A 17,100-nucleotide genomic window follows, 5' to 3' on the forward strand; every position below is an offset into this window, starting at 1 on the left:
TCAGGATGGTAAATACCTTACAGAGTAATTAGATTCAAAACATAGAGAATCTCTCTAGGCAAAACCTTAAGTTACAAAAAGACACAAAAACAGGAATATCCATTCAGCACAGCTTATTTTCTCAGCCATTTAAACCAACAGAATCTAACACGTATCTAGCTAGATTACTTACTAAGTTCTAAGACTCCATTCCTGTTCTGTCCCCAGCAAAAACATCACACAGACAGACCCAGATCCTTTGTTTCTCCCCCCCTCCAGCTTTGAAAGTATCTTGTCTCCTCATTGGCATTGTGGTCAGGTGCCAGCAAGGTTATCCTAGCTTTTTAACCCTTTACAGGTGAAAGGGTTTTTCCTCTGACCAAGAGGGATTTTAAAGGTGTTTACCCTTCCCTTTATATTTATGACAGGTAGTGAGATCACAAAAAATAATAAGATTAATTACTGTTTTGCTAAAATAATAGCAGATACCTACTGAGCCTGCTCAGGAGTGAATTTTTTCTCTGCCCCCGCAATGATTTTAACTTTAATTTGCCCCCCAAAGTAATAAAGTACACAGATTTTATTAAGGATATTATTCATGCCAGGTTTCAAACTTCAGATGTTACTTTTCAATAAAAACATTATTGGGGTTTTTTTTGTTTTTTGTTTTTGGGTTTTTTTTTACACTGAGAGGGAAAATGTTTCTCCCTCACCTCTCCATTTCAGTACTTATAACTCAAAATGGGTCAAAGGGATTCTGTTCAAATTTCATCATTGAGCAGAGACAAAACGTGGAAAATTGAAGCCCAGAAGGAATACATCTGGAAAGTTAGGAGTATGAAAAGAGGGGTGAAAAATAACAGTTGCTGCCATAACTACAGTAATAACTATTCTCATTCAGTACGTGGAATGTTCAGATATAACAAGTGCAGATGGACCATAGAGATAGGAAGAATATCGAAGACTGTGTAGTTTCAAAGGAAAATTTAATTCTAATTCCTTTAGGGGTGTTTGGATTTTTTAAAAATGTAATTTGAAAACCACTGTTATGTTCTAACGCTGCAAAAATGTATAATTGTTGAAGGCTCATCGTGTGCCATGAAATGAGCTTTGTTTAGAAGTTTACACACACTCTATTCATGAGGCCTTGTTACATAATATGTATCTTTTGTACAGCATTGAACCATACTTATTTCACCTGGAAATAATTTAATAAAACTTATTTTCTATCAACAAAATACAATATAGTAATTGAAGGAGGCCAATGGCCGAGAAGTCTGACTAAGAAGTGGTTATTAATGACCTTTGTAGAGAGAGATTTTGCCGAAGTGTAGAGGTAAAAGACAGATTACAGTAATTCAAGAATAGAGTAAGGGCTTGTCTACACTTAAAGCTATAATAGCACCAGGGTTGCCAAGTGTCCGGTTTTCGACTGGAACGCCTGGTCGAAAACGGACCCTGGTGGTGCCTAGTGGGCCATTAAAAGTCTGGTTGGCAGTGCAGTGGGGGTCCGGGGCTAAGACAGACTCCCTGCAGGTCCCGGAAGTGGTCGCCAGGTCGCTGCGGCCCCTAGGTGCATGGGCGGCGAGGGAGTCTACGTGCGCTGCCCCCACCCCAAGTGCTGGCTCCGCAGCTCCCATTGGCTAGGAACCATGACCAGTGGGGGCAGCACCTGCAGGTGCGAGGACAGCGCATGGAGCCTCCTCGGCTGCCCATACACCTAGGGACTGGACATGCTGGCCACTTCCTGGGAGCCATGGTAAGTGCCACCAGGACCCTGCACTGCTCACCCCAACCTCCTCTCCTGCACCCCAAACTCCTCACTCCTGGACCCACCCCCAGAGCTCACACCCCCAGCCGGAGTCCTTACCCGCTAACACCCCAAACCCCTGTCCCAGCCTGGAGACCTCTTCTGTACTCCAGCCCCACCCCAGAGCCTGCACCCCCTCCTGCACTCCAAACCCCTTGGCCTCAGCCCGGAGCCCCGTCCTGCACCCCAAATCCGTCATCATGAAAGGTAGAGGGCAAGGAGCTTGATGAAGGAAAGAATAGGGAAGAAGAAACTGAATGCAGTCTAATATTAATCTAACGCTTCAAGATTAAATGTTTCAGTTTCATTTTAATAGCCTTGTGTTGATATTCGTCAATTATTGTTCCATAATGTTCAGTTTTTGTGTGTGTCTTTTTCTTTTTTTGGAAAATGCTTGTGCTGAGTGGTTAAAATTCACTAAGCTCAGCATTGCTGGCTATCATTGTACTTCTTTTGTTTGGGTATACTGTTCAGGCATTGAGACGTGTCAGTAGTTGTGTTGTTATGAGATGATATATTTTGGATGCGTTAGAAGGCACAGGTAAAGTATGTTGCCTGATGTGCAGTTGCAGACATGATGCATACAATGTGGCCTGGTCTATATTGACTACTAAGTCATGGCAAGTATCATGTCAGCTAATTTTAGTTTTTCATAATTGTTTTGCAACACGGTAAAATTTAGTAGCATAGCAAAGTTGCTATTGAGACTGCATCTAGACTACTGCATGCATTATTGGGCTCTGCAACATTAGAAATATCTTAACAAATTGGATTCATAAGAAGAGCAACAAATGATTAAAGGGCTGAATAGACTGACCTGTGAGGAAAGGTTAAAATCAAAATATGTATAGTATGGCCAGATAGCTACTAAGACAGCAAGTCTTTAAAAAGAAAAGGAGTACTTGTGGCACCTTAGAGACTAACAAATTTATTAGAGCATAAGCTTTCGTGAGCTACAGCTCACTTCATCGGATGCATTTGGTGGAAAAAAAAAAAGTTGTTTTTTTTTTCCACCAAATGCATCCGATGAAGTGAGCTGTAGCTCGCGAAAGCTTATGCTCTAATAAATTTGTTAGTCTCTAAGGTGCCACAAGTACTCCTTTTCTTTTTGCGAATACAGACTAACACAGCTGCTACTCTGAAACAAGTCTTTAAAGAGTGTAAATACCAAGTAGATATAAGAATTAGAGTAGTGCAAAGATTTATGAGAATGAACAATAGGATGAAAATTTTCCTCACCCAGTATGTGTTCTAATGGTGAGAACTGTTAGACTGTAATTGTCTTCCACTTGAGTCATTATTAAAATTGGACTAGACAAAGAACTAGAATCTGTCTTAGGAAGTAAGTTTGCATTGGCTGGGATGTAGACTTCGGGATTTCTATACTGCAAAGAAAAACAAGTCTGGGTCAATTGACTTGGGTTCTCTGAGCCTAGGCTCCTGGACTAAAAATAGCAGTGTAGACGTTTGGGCTTGGGCTAGAGCCCAGGCTCTGAAATCCAGGGAGGGTCTCAGAACCTGGGTTCCAGTCCAGGCCTAAAAGTCTATGCTGCTATTTTTAGCTCTACACTCCAAAATCAGTGAGGCTGAGTCAGTTAATCTGGGCTCTGACACTTGGTTCCCCAGGTTTTTATTTGCAATGTGTATGTACCCTAGAAGACTTTACAAGTCTTTTCCATTTCAAATTTCAGTAAGACTATGAATTTTACACAGATGCTCTAGGTTATTAAAAAAAAACAAAAAAACGTTTGTGCCATGTGCATGGATATATTAGGTGTGTAAATGCTCTTGTTTGCATGTGTAACTGTATATATAGATCATAGAAATGAAGGACTAGTACAATTCCCTGTAGTACAATGCACTGAGAGAGAACTAAGTATTGTCTAGAGACCATCCCACACTGGTGTCTGTCTAACCTCTTCCTAAAAACCTCCAGTGACTGAGAATCTACAACTGTCCTAGGTAATTTGTTCCAGTGCTTAACTACCCTTACAGTTCGGAAGTTTTTCCTAATGTCTAAACTAAATTTCCCTTGCTGCAATTCAAGCCCATTACTCTTTGTCCTGTCCTCAGTGGATAAGGAGCACAGTTTATCACCCTGCTATTTATATCAACCTTTTACCTACTTGAAAACTGTTGTCATGTCCCCCCTCAGTCTTCTCTTCTATAAACTAAACAAACCCAGTTTTTTCAATCTTTCCTCATAGGTCATGTTTTCTAGACTTTTAATCATTTTTGTTGTTCTCCTCGTGGACAAATTGGAGAAACACCAATCTTTCCCAAAGTGTGGTGCCCAGAACTGGACACTGTACTCCGGTTGAGGCATTATCAGTGCTGAATAGAGTGGAAGAATTACTTCTCATGTCTTGCTCACAAAACTCCTGCTAATACATCTCAGAATGATGTTCATTCTTTTAGCAATAGTATTCCATTGTTGACTCATATTTAGTTTGTTATCCACTATAAATGCCATATTCTTTTCTGCAGTACTCCTTCCTAAGCAGTCATTTCCCATTTTGTATTTGTGCAGTTGATTATTCCTTCCTAAGTGTAGTACATTGTATTTGTCCTTATTGAATTTCATCCTATTGATTTGACTATTTCTTCAGTTTGTCAAGCTCATGTTGAATTCTAGTCCTGTCCTTACAGCCCCTCCCAGCTTGGTATCATCCATACACTTTATAAATGTACTCTCTTTCTTTGTCATTATCCAAATTATTTACAAAGACATTGAATAGAATTGGACCCAAGACAGATTCCTGAGGGACATCACTCGATATGCCATTCTAGCTAGATGGTGAATAATTGATAACTATCTCTGAGTGTGGTTTTTCTAATCAGTTGTGCACCCTCCTTAAAGGAGGTTAGTCTAGGCTGTGTTTCCCTAGTTTGTTTATGAGAAGGTCACGTGAGCCAGTATCAAAAGCCTTACTAAAGTTGAGATGTATCAAATATACTGCTTCTCCCCTATCTACAAGTCTTTTTTACCCGATCAAAGGAGGATGTTAGGTTGGTTTGTTTTGAAAAATCCATGTTGACTGTTACTTATCACTTTATTATCTTGTGGTCACAAATTGTTGATTATTTGCTCCATTTTCTTTCTGGGTACTGAAGTTAAGCTGACTGGTCTATAATTCCCTGGGCTGTCCTTATTCCTCTTTTTATAGATAGGTGCTATATTTGCCATTTTCTAGTACTCTGGGATTGTTTCTGTCCTCCATCATCACTAATGGCTCAGAGGTCTGTTGATATGTGAAAATTGGGTAACTTTTCCTACACACACTCTGAATACATAGTTAATTGATTCACATGGTAAAATGTCCATATATATACTTGGCTAAACTACAGGGGTTTTCTATGTACAGTGTGTATATATTTTTTCCCATTGTACAGGGTTTTGTAAATTTGCCTATCTAGTATTTAGTTTACTGCTAGTAATAAATTTGTTAGTCTCTAAGTTGCCACAAGTACTCCTTTTCTTTTGGCAGATACAGACTAACACGGCTGCTACTCTGAAACCTGTGATACAGTATGTGTCCTTATTGTCAATTGATATACTTATTTGGTAGGGTTATTTTTAATTGTGAATGATTTCCTTGCACTAAGTGTTTCTCTGTGTAAATGTAATTTTTATACTGTGAAATCTTTATATAGTGTAACAAATGAATTTCCTGACACCCCTCTCTCTCTGTAAATAGGTCAGTTTGTATATTTTTATTTTTAATAGCACTTTAGTACCATTTTTAGTAACTTCTAATACTTTGTACTGGTCTTTCTGCTGTTCTTTCCTCTCCATTTGCCCAAACACAGCTGAGTTCACAAGAGGAGAAAAGAAAACATGATACTGCTGCCAAGCAGACAGGAAACTGTAGTAGACCTTACCAGCAGTAAAGGGTTTAGGCACGCCTTCCATCCAATCAGCTGTGAGTGCTGTTGCTATGTGCACTCTTACTCTGCCTTCTTTGTGAAAAAATGTCTTGCACAGAGAGGCTAAATATGCACCCAGAGCTGAACATTTTGTTTTAACCACTGCAGACATCTGGATCTCTCAGATACTGCCAGTGTAGCCCATTTGCACCTAGGAGGCAACTTCCTTTACACAAGGATTCCAGTATGGTTTACAGTGGAAACAAAGGGCTGCACAGAGAAGGTGTGTAATTGAAGGAAGTAATTTTAAATGCTTAATTTTTTTCCAGTTTGACTAAATGTTTATGAAGGTGGGTTCTCCTTTCAAAGGGACATCGAATTTTTACACACTTGTGATTAACAGTGTCAGCTTGACAATATTAAACTCTCATGATTTACATTCAACATTTTTGTGGTTTTTCTTCAAATCATATTAGAAATACAATTTTGGTTATATTGTTGATCTGAACAAAAAAAAGGGGTGGGGACAGGCAGGATGCAAGAAAGGAAAGAAAGGCCTGTCAGACACCGTGGTGCTCCTTTAATGCAATAAGCTTTTAAAGATAGTGAGATGGGGCTGAGGAGAGGGACTGGAACAAATAAATCTTCCTATTCTAGCACAAACTTGTTTCTCAATGAGTTTAGACTTTTTTCAGAGACTCCATTGGTACTAAATTTGACAAGGTGACAAAAGTTAACTTACTGAAATTTTTGCTTCCTAAGTTATGAGCTCAAGAATTAAATTTTGAACTTAAAAGTTTCAAAATATTGTTTTAAAAATATTAAATATATACTTTACTGAAGATATGTTCTTCTTTCACTTTATACATGGATCCAATGATACATCCATCCAGAGAAATGAAGGTGAGAGGGTTTTTTTTAAAATTAATTTACCGTATATATCTCTGAGGAGCAGGAAGGGAAATTACTACTTGTGGCATTTTAAAGTGAACATCTGATGTCATGTCTACTAATAGCCCTGGAATAGTTATAGCCATATGTAACTGCTCTGTTTTTTTAATTTGGAGTGAAAATACAAGACTTAGCAGAATGTGTTTCTTTTGTGTCCTGTTTTTTTTTAATGTAGGTCAAGTTCCTTTAACAACACAGGGAAATGATTACAGCACTTTCATTTGTGCTACTAGTTGAGTGCATCACAGTATTGTCAGTCTTTTGTCATGATTTGCTTACCCTAGGCAAATAAAGTTTATGCAAATAAGTCTCCACTTGGGCAATTAGAGAAGCAGACTTTAATATTTGGCAAAGTAATAGCTTGTCATCATTGGCTGTTCAGCTATAGCTCTGCTATGTGTTTAAACTACTGTTTAATAATATAACTGATCTAGCTCAAGTGTCGAATAGAGGATGTCTGTGTCTTTCACTGGTTTCAGAGTAGCAGCCGTGTTAGTCTGTATTCGCAAAAAGAAAAGGAGTACCCGTGGCACCTTAGAGACTAACAAATTTATTAGAGCATAAGCTTTCGTGAGCTACAGCTCTAATAATAATAATAATAATAATAAGCTTATGCTCTAATAAATTTGTTAGTCTCTAAGGTGCCATGTGTCTTTCACTGTATGTAGTAAAACAGTGGTTTTCAAACTTTTTTTCTGGGGACTCAGTTGAAGAAAATTGTTGATGCCTGTGACCCAGTGGAGCTGGGGATGAGAGTTTGGAGTGTAGGAGGGGCTCAGGGCTGGGGCAGAAGATTGGAGTGTGGGGTGAGGGCTGCGGGATGGGGCTGGGAATGAGGGGTTCAGGTTGTGGGAGGGGGCTCTGGGTTAGATCAGGGGGTTGGTGTTGAGGAGGGGGTCATGGATGGGCTGGGGGTGCAGGCTCTGGGGTGGGACCAGGGATGAGGGGTTTGGGGTGCAGGAAGGGGCTCTGAGTTTGGGGGGGCTCAGGGCTGGGGCAGAGGATTGGTGCGTGGGGTTGGGGTGCGGTCTTACCTCGGGCGGCTCCCGGTCAGTGCAGCGGGGGTACTAAGTCAGGCTTCCTCTCTGTCCTGGCACCGCAGACTGCGATGCGCCTGGAAGCAGCCAGCAGCAGGTCCGGTTCCTAGGTGGAGGCGCGCAAGCACTGTCCCCCTGCTCCCCCCAGCTCCATGGGCTGCTTCCTGGCCAATGGGAGTGCGGAGCTGGTGCTCAGAGCGGAGGCAGCGCATGGAGCCCCATGGACCCTCCCGCCTAGGAGCCGGACCTGCTGCTGGCCACTTCTGGGGCACAGCACGGTGTTTGAACAGATAGGGACTTAGCCGGGCAGCACCCCCAACAGGACTTTTAACGGCACGTGCTGACCAGAGCCGCTGCGACTCAGTGCCTTACATTTCGCGACTCAGTACTGGCTCATGACCCACAGTTTGAAAACACTGTAGTAAAACATTCTCCAAAATATTGCCAATGGCATAAAGATTACCTAATTACATATATTCTTGTTCTGTATGTCAGACTTGTTGATGATGTAGAAAGTGCCAGAACTCTGATTTTAAGCAAGCTTTTTGAGTTAAATGTTCATCCACTGCTTAGGAATGAGGAGGAATAGTCCCACTGGTGTAATCTTGTGGCTTGTGTAAGAATATCTGTTGTGATTCACTGAGGAGTATTGTTCTAAGACAGAGTAGTAGAGAAAATTAGAGAAGCCTCAGTGAACCTTGCCATCCTTTTAATTTACCTGACTAATATCTTTCTTTACAAATATTTACCCAAGACACTATTATTGTATCATGTGAATACAATACTGCACACATTTAATCTGTGTGTAGCATAACAGAACCCTATATAAAAAAGAAACTGCTTGCTGTTAATATCCTTAAAATTCTGTCTCCTGACCATTTTTAAATTAAATCATATGTGTACAAAAAATAAAATAAATTATAGATTAAATTGAGTGAGGATTTAGGGGAGGGGACATCGGTACATAGAAAAAGAAACTCAAATGAGGTTTTCCTGAGGTCAAAAACTCATTATCTATTGAGGGTGGCTAACAGTGAAAAAGAGGACGGAAGATAAAGTACTGAGAAACTGATTACAAGTGGAATGTTAGTACTTGGCTTAGACATGTTATTGAGATGTAATAAAAATGAATTTAACCAAGGCAGGAAACAATGGCTACCCCTCAGGTAAGCAGAACCAATTTAATTTAGTTTTTCCCAATAATACATAAATCATGTTGTCATGTAAGAGTTATTATATTATATAAAACTACTCAAAATCATTCTGTAAATGTGCTGCATTTAAAAATGACACCTATTAACCTAATATCCACTGTTTTGCACATATATAACAAATTAGGATAAGGAAAATATGGTAAAATAGAATCTTTAAAACCCATATTTGGTTTAAGCAGTAGAAATTTTTGATCCTAAGTAATTTTAGTCCTCTTAAATACTAAAATATTTTAAATGCCAATTAAAATGTAATCAGTATGTCATAGAAGCTTGTAAAATAATTATATTATGCCCTGTGACACACGCAGTTCTATTATTCTGTAGCCGTTAAAAGACTTGTTCTTTTGTTCTGTGTACTCATACTTCTGTAACAGGCACTGGTGCTTATTTTAAAATAAGCCCCCCCCCCCCAGTTTTTAGGGATGTGTGACACTTTTTCCTTCATTCTCATAATTAAAGTTTCCAAAGCAAATAAAAAATCATGGCCTTGCCAATTTGTCAATAGTAGAAAGATTTGGTATATTTTGTCCTGAATCATTCATAATTCTACTCCACCAAAACTGAAAGTAGGCCTTGTAGGTGCCTGCGTGAAAGGAAACTTGGGAAGTGGAAAAATAATTTACCTGAGGAGCTTCATGATACTGCACTATCTATGGGTTTCTCAATTCCTGATGGGCTAATAATATGTCCTACAACATCCTTGGCCTGTGGTTTTCCCGGGATGGAGTAAACTACAAATATTTAAATAAAACTTACTGAAGCTGAATGTAGCCTGAAGGTATGTCTACAGTGAAGGTAAACATCCACAGCTAGCCTGTGTCAGCTGACTTGGACTTGGGCTAAGGGGCTGTTTAATTGGGGTGTAGACATTCAGGCTGGAGCCTGGGCTCTGGGACCCTCCCCACTTGCAGGATCCTAGAATCCAGGCTCCAGCCCAAGCACAAATGTCTACAGCGCAGTTAAACAGTCCCTTAGCCTGAGCTCTGTGAGCCCAAGTTTGGTGACATGGGTCAACTGCGGGTGTTTAATTGTATTATAGACATAACCTGAGTGGCTAGTAAGAGGAATTTTTTTTTTTTTGGGTAAAGTCTGTTCTGAGAAGACTCCTGTCCAGAAGGATGTCACAAGATCAATTACAGACTGAAACAAGTTAGGAATAGGTTGTAATGCTAGAGAAGGTTTTGGTGGTGGGGAGATGATGGGGAACCAGGATGAAGGGAAGTTTAATTCAGAAAGATGAAAGTAGCTCTCTTCTCTAAAAATGGGTATTGCAGCAAACAATGGGGTCCATGGTCTACCTAGCTAATTCCCTATGACCTAGTTAATTCTCTGTACTCATTCCTCCTGGAGACTTGTCGCTAGTTCTTTTCTAACAACTTCTCAGTGAAGGAACTCTCTGAGAAACTGTTACTTCTGATTGTGCCACCAAGGCTGCCTCAGTATTGCTCAAGGGATTTGAGTCTCTTATCTCATACTTAACCTGAATACTATCTGTCTGCTTAGTGTCCTTTTTCTAATGAATGGTCTATTGGAGAAAAAAAACTTGCCTTTTTTGGTGACAGAGACACTGAAGCACAAATGTCCTCTTTTCTTCTCCTTTCAAGAACTTCCTTTTAACAGTTTTTTTTAAAGGTTTTTATAAACAGTGCTACTACACTGTCATCTTGTTTCCCTCCCCCATTTTTATCTTGCAAGTATGTTGAGAGAAAGCAGCTCAGCAGCTTTAGTAAGTGCCTGGTGAAGTAACACAATGCCCCTAAAAGACAAATATAACAATGCTGGGAAAGAACTATGGGCTTGGTATTGCATCAGTGCCAACATCACTTTTTTAAAGTGAACGTCAAGGAACTCTGAAGGTGTCTGTTGACTAGGGGGTGGTCAATACACAGTTTACTTGAAGGACATTAACGAGCAAGTCTTCAAATGTACCAAAATATGATTCCTGTGGTGGATGCCTTGCTGCATGTGTGTCAAGAAAAATCCGAATAGTGTGCTTGGACATCTTTAAAGCATTTAGCTGTACAATATCCTTCTTGTTGGAACCAATGGAAAGCATCAAGCTATCTAGTCTTATTGTGATGTTGTGGTGCTTTCCTCTCTGGACTATCACATTACCTCAGCTGCATCCTAGATGTTCATATGTACATGTCGCATTTTACTGATTGAGGCATTATCTCAGCAGAACCAGCTCATGGTCACAGGTATCATGTGTCCAAGTATACAGCATCAGTAGTTACTGGTGCCTCAATGTACTTAACACCAGTTCTTGGAACACTAATGATATCTTAACTAATGAAGCCATCCACATTGGTCATCTCAATGCAGTTGGAGTTAGCATACTTGTCATCCAGATTCCCACCTGAAACAAAAGGGATGATGGGGATAAGAACTTCTAGTCAAATGTATGTATGAGTTGCAAGTCTTCCGACACTTGAGAACTTTTTGGGAAGTGTGGTCAGCAATAAACTAAATTCTCTCTGTGGAATCTGAGCTTGATTTATCATAGTGATGACTGAGTACTTGTTTACTTTGTAGACCCCCAAATGTCCTCCATTGAAATCCTAGTTTACATTGAGTTGCACCTCTGCTGCAGGAGATTAGTGGGGAAACCTAACACCCCTCAAGTCTGGTGCGTGAGATAGCTATAGGCAGTCAAGACTCACAGCTGAGCATCCCTGCACTGTGATCCCATACTCTGGAATGGAAAATGTATTAACCCTCCATTCTTGCTGCCCACATAAGGAGTTACCAGTTCAAGTGAATAGGTACCAGACCACCCTTTAGAGGGTGGCTTGTTCATGCTTGGATTTATTTTCTTCCCCAAAACTATAAAGTGATAAATTACAAAAGCCTTTTGGTGATGGCCTAGCAAGAGGATGCCTTTGACGTGATGTAGCTGCCTCCAAAATAGGCGATTTATTGCAAGTGTCTGGCCTTCAACAGGAGCTACTGTAAAAGCTTGTTATGACAAAATAAACTTGTTTTGTGGAGTAAGTGAAGGCTAATCTTATGAAGACTAAAAAGAATAAAGAATCAATAACATTCTGTTATCTTTGTTCCATTGTCTGTCTTATCATGGTGAGGAGAGAGGGAAAAACAGAACTTGGCCCATCCTTCCAGGACCAGATTCAAGGATACTTGGTACTTAAAGACTCGGGACATTTGGCTTTGAGTATCAACTAGACAGAAAGGTTTCAGCTCCAAAATTCTAAGCTTTGAAAACCTCAGTTTTTATGTGCATACAGCCAATAGGCCAGCATATACCTTGGATCTTGTAGAAGGAATGTAAAGGGTTACGTCCCTGGCTATATCATATATAGGTCTGGGCTTTTGTGTTGTCAAGCAAGGCTACAAAATTTCCTTCAGAGAAGTATCTCCAAATTGCCCATATGAAGATGCTCCCCATATCTGCGTTATCCAGAAGAGACTGCAAAAAATCAGTAAATGTCATAAAACTCAGATGTTTTGTTTTAAGTATTTCCTCATATCTAGAAACACAGAGGGGCTGAGGTCCGTTATGGACTTCAGCTATCTCAACTGCCATAATATTCAAAATGATGTCTTTGTGAACAACTCTACTTCTTTGAAAGGATGACAACTGGTTAAGTTTGTGTGCACTGAAACTTAAATTCAGTTTGCTTGGTGGGAAAGGAAAATGCTATTGGACACTAAGTCATAGCCCAGTTTCTTTTGAGTAGATGACTACCTGCCCACAGAAATGCATTTTCACACTTGTCTTTCCCTCTAACAGCCAAGGTCCTAACCAAGTTGGAGAGACAAGTTCTACAATATTAATTGCTCTTTAATGGCAGAGGCAAATGGGGGTCCCACTCATGCGAGTATTGGTGGTATCCAGTTCCATCAGGCTGAAATCTTATGTATGATCAAACACAATCGGGTAACCTCTCTGCATGCTGACCTAGGATCCCCTTTCCCTATCAGAATGACACAACTGAAAGCGTGCATTGTTTCACTGAGGTCAATTGAATTGAGTGTTTGTGTTTAAATGCAAAGGAAACAGCTAGAAGAGAAAACAGTAAAAAAAAAAACTTTAAGAGGGCATGGATATGGGTTTCTAGAGCCCTTATAAGTTTTCTTTCGTTAGGACTTTACTGGAGAAAGATCTTTATCTTACCAGAAGATAACTACCAATTTCAGTGGAAAAGGTTTGTAAAATGTAATGAGAAGGCCCATAGGAATTCATATTACCTACCCCACATGAAAACTACTTGCTTATCATTTCTCTTTGTCAGTCTAGGTAAAAAGAATTCTCCCTTAAGATTTATCTGGCAACTATTTTTGGCACTGTATAAATATATTAAAGTTCCTCTATAGCCTCTAGTCTAATGATCAGATGGGAATTTGAAGAAAACCCATTAAAATCCCTTTTTCTTGTGTGGTTGTAATGCCATCCGTACTAAGCCACTTTACCACCCAGAAGTGTGAGTTTCTAAAATGGAAACTAATGCTCCTAGTGATAGTGTCTTCAGTTTGCAGAGTTAGTAAGATTCAGGGCTTAGTTACTAATTTACCTTTATGCTTTTTCATAAGAATAAGGTAGTGTAGTACACTTGATCCTAAATTCCTTCCAAAGGTGGTGGTTTAATCCAACTTCAGTAGCCACCCTGCAAGTGTTCTTTCCACATGCCTAGTCCAGAAAGGCTGTTCTCTGTAAGCTTTAAAATGAAAAGGTCCCAGAGCTGTTATTTGAAAGGGAGCAAAGCCTTTAATGTCTATCTTGCTCTTCCCCCTCCCCCTTTTCCCCCCTTGTTTTCTTTTGCCCCTGTATTACTAGTTCTTGTATCCAAGAGAACCATGTCTAAATAGCTGTCTGATGGCATTGTTTGTTATTCCTTATGAGGTCTGCAACTTCAAGGTTATGTTAAGGAACATTTATTTGGAGGAATGTCTGCTTGTGTAGCTGAGTTCAGATTAACTCCCAGGAAGAGATTTGAAGGGCAGCCATGTGGACTGACTAAATTATATTAGAAGTGATTGAGTTCAGTATTCTGTTGTGATTCTAGCTTGTCTTATCAATGCTTCCAAATTGGAAGAGGAAATTCTTTTTACATCTGGTATTTTTAGGGATATTTTTATGCTCTTTTACACCCTTTGCTCTTGTTTTGATTATCTAATTATGCCACTCATATATGGTCAAGATGGTTTCTCCTTCTGAGGAGCCTGAAACTAAAGGTATCCTCAGGGTCCAGGTGCAGAATACATCAAATATATGATGGTCTATGGAGATTTCAGGAACCTCCAAGAATAAGGTTCTGCTGTGAACTCAAGCCTCGTGGGGCAGAAGAGGGGAAGAAATTTCCTAGAATTCTTGTTATCAGGGATGTGCAGTTACAGCAGATCCTTGTCTACCTTCCCCACAAACTTGAGGAGGTATAATCTTTTATTCTACTTCTGTTTAACACTCTGATATTGGAATTAACCATTGGAAATGCTGTAGTCACCAGAGCTTCTTACAGAGCAGGCACGTAACATCATATTGTCTGTTAGCCAAGACCTTACTCTAACTGGCTATGTTAATGGAGTATGGACCTAGAGTGTGGGTCTGCTGTGAATATACTTCAAGAGAAAAAAAATTACAAGTAAAGTAATCTTTTTACACTAATCCAGGTTTCTACACTTTGACAATATACACTCTTGACAACAAACAATTGGCACCATGTCTTAGAATACTGTTCTAATTGTGACCCCGTTCAAATCAGTCATGATTTTATAAGCAGGTAGAGACAGTCAGTTCAACTGATTACAAAAGATACTGTTCACTTTATGGGTATACAACAGCTTTCTGCTTTCACAGTTCTGTGTATGCCTGCACCTACTATGTTGCTTAACTATATTGATATCATTGCTGTTTGAGGGAAACATGAATGGCTAGTCAATGATGCATCTGTAGGGGATGGAGTATCCAAAGGATATGGATCAGTACTGCAGCATATGGGGAAGTGCTCTCTGAGAATATCCTACCACACACGTAGCATGAGGAGAAAGGAGGACTGACAGTGGTTACACAAACAGGTATAAACATAGTGTGTTTTGTCTACACTTTTTAAAAAATATATATGCCAAACTGGATACAGGAAGATAACTATGTGCCAGTGTAGACCTGGCATGGGCTGAAATTAGCTGACCTAGTTACTGTCAGAACCTTAATCGTGGAGTGTGCAGATACAAACACAACTTAAAGCCATTTATGCTAGTAATCAGTTGCAAATTCTGTAAGATGGAGGTGGGATGGCCTAAGGTTTGATCCTTAGAGGTACTGGTCAATGCAGGAGAATTCACTGGTGCTCTACAGCTTCTTTGTGCTATCTACACCAGCTCAGAGGGGCAACAAAGTCACTGCAAGGCCCTGCAAAATATCCCAGGCACAGGGGCCACCCTTACTGGTGCTGAGATGGCTTTGGGTCCTTCCTGCAAAAGCTACCGGTGCACATGGCTTCTTGGGATAGGCAGGAGATGTCAAAAGGATAGGAATATGTGTGGCTAGAATGATACTATGCTTGAGCTATTTCCTGAGTGTGCAAGATCTGTGGAGCAAGGAGCATCTGGGTGCAAGTTAAGGCAGGCTTAGGACTGTGCTGAACTATGCTAGGAAGTGAAACAGCCTCAGATTACCTGAGGATAGGGGAAGCAATTTCTTTCCTTCTTAGTCCTTGCAACCAGGCTTTGTTTCTTTCAGGACTGATTCATACAGAAGACATTCCAACAGTTTTTCTAGCTAAACACTAATGTGTTGTGTTTATAAGTGTGTCTTTCCACCCTTGTCCTCAATTGCATCAGCATGGATCAGCTGGTTGGTTTGTGCGTAGGAACAATTACCACACTCTTCAGTGTCTATAGTCTTGGCTTTTTTTTTCTGTATAAAGCCATTAAAAGTTCTTATGTACTAAGGAAATCAAATGGCACTAAAGAAATCAATGTAACCCACTCTAATATAAAATTAAGATATTTATCACAAATTGCTTTTTTTAAAAAAAAATGTCTGTAAAACATAAGATCAAATATGTCTGCAGTCTGTCACATTACGTTAATAGTACAATATAACAATTTGCCCTGTCTTTTTATGCTTTTTTCGTTAAAAGGGTAGTATTTAATGCAGCTACTTTAGTGTTTGTACTGGTATTAAAAGAATATAATGGTTGTCTTTTGATTTTATGCAGTTTTAATATTGAAGTGGCACAGTGTTGTTTTGATTACATTAATGCAAATACTATGTATCTGGCCATTTGTGTTTCCCTACTCTTCCTCACCTCCTACTTAACTGTGATGAGAGTGAAAATCTTAAATTGGTGGAGTAGAAAGTGAGGCAAAATCTGGCAACTTTTTTTGTTTTCATAGTCTGTATTGGAAAAGTCCTGAGAGTTCTAGATTTATTTTAAGAACTCAAATAGTGTTAAAAAGGATTTGAACATAAAGGGTTCCTTAACCAGATCTTTATAAAACTTTGCATACAGTAATTATATGGAACTTCAGTTACATTTTCAGAAAGGTATGGTGGCTTCCTCTGTATGTGTAGGAGATGTTTCTTTCCCCTTCCACTTCTCCACTAAGTATTAAAGTTCAGTTTATTTTCCTTTTAAAATAAAACATACTATAGGTAGATGTTAGGAATAGTTGAATGCTTATGCTCTTCATTGCCAGTAATTTTTTAAAATATCTTAGACTTAATACTTATTCTGTTAAGATCAATACATATTTTAAGGAAACCTCTGATAATATCACTTAGGGATTCTGGATTTTGATTTCCAAGTGCTTATTTCAGACCCAGTTTCTTTGTTTACTCACTATTTTGGTCTCACACTTGGATGTATTCACACTGTATGTCATTTGATCAGTTTATACTATAGCATGAAACCACACTAATATTACAGATTGTAAAAGACTTTCTAAGCACTCAGTTTTTATAGTTTTTAATGCCAGAACAGGGACCCTTATAATCTCATAGTGTGATGTCCTGTGTAACACAGGCCCTAGAATTCCCTGAGTAATTAGTGCATCAAGCCTGATCATCTGTGGTTGAACTAGACTAGGGCGTGTGTGTTTAGAAAGACATCTGGTCTTAAAAGTTCAAGTGAGGGAGTCTACTATCTCCTCCAATAAGCTGTTATAGTGATTAATAAGGCACACAGTTTTAACAGTGAAAGTAATTTCCAGTCTGAATGTTTCTAGCTTCAGTTTTCAGCCATTGGATCTTGTTATTTTTTCTACTGTAATAAATTGTCCA

General features: G+C 39.5%; 1 protein-coding gene across 3 annotated transcripts in view; it reads left to right on the forward strand.

The window, feature by feature from the left end:
• Positions 1 to 17,100, forward strand: part of FAM214A (family with sequence similarity 214 member A) — a 56,228-nt gene that overhangs the window by 12,859 nt on the left and 26,269 nt on the right. Inside the window, exon 1 of one of the 3 annotated variants that reach the window (XM_038418799.2) lies at positions 5,737 to 5,939. The exons of the other annotated variants lie outside the window; for them this stretch is intronic. Coding sequence (XP_038274727.1) covers positions 5,903 to 5,939 — 37 coding nt within the window. The 5' untranslated portion in view covers positions 5,737 to 5,902. Of the gene's footprint in view, positions 1 to 5,736; positions 5,940 to 17,100 lie in introns of those variants that run through there. 3 annotated transcript variants of the gene reach the window in all.

Source organism: Dermochelys coriacea, chromosome 10, assembly GCF_009764565.3.
Source record: "Dermochelys coriacea isolate rDerCor1 chromosome 10, rDerCor1.pri.v4, whole genome shotgun sequence".
In the NCBI taxonomy this organism is placed as follows: domain Eukaryota; kingdom Metazoa; phylum Chordata; order Testudines; family Dermochelyidae; genus Dermochelys; species Dermochelys coriacea.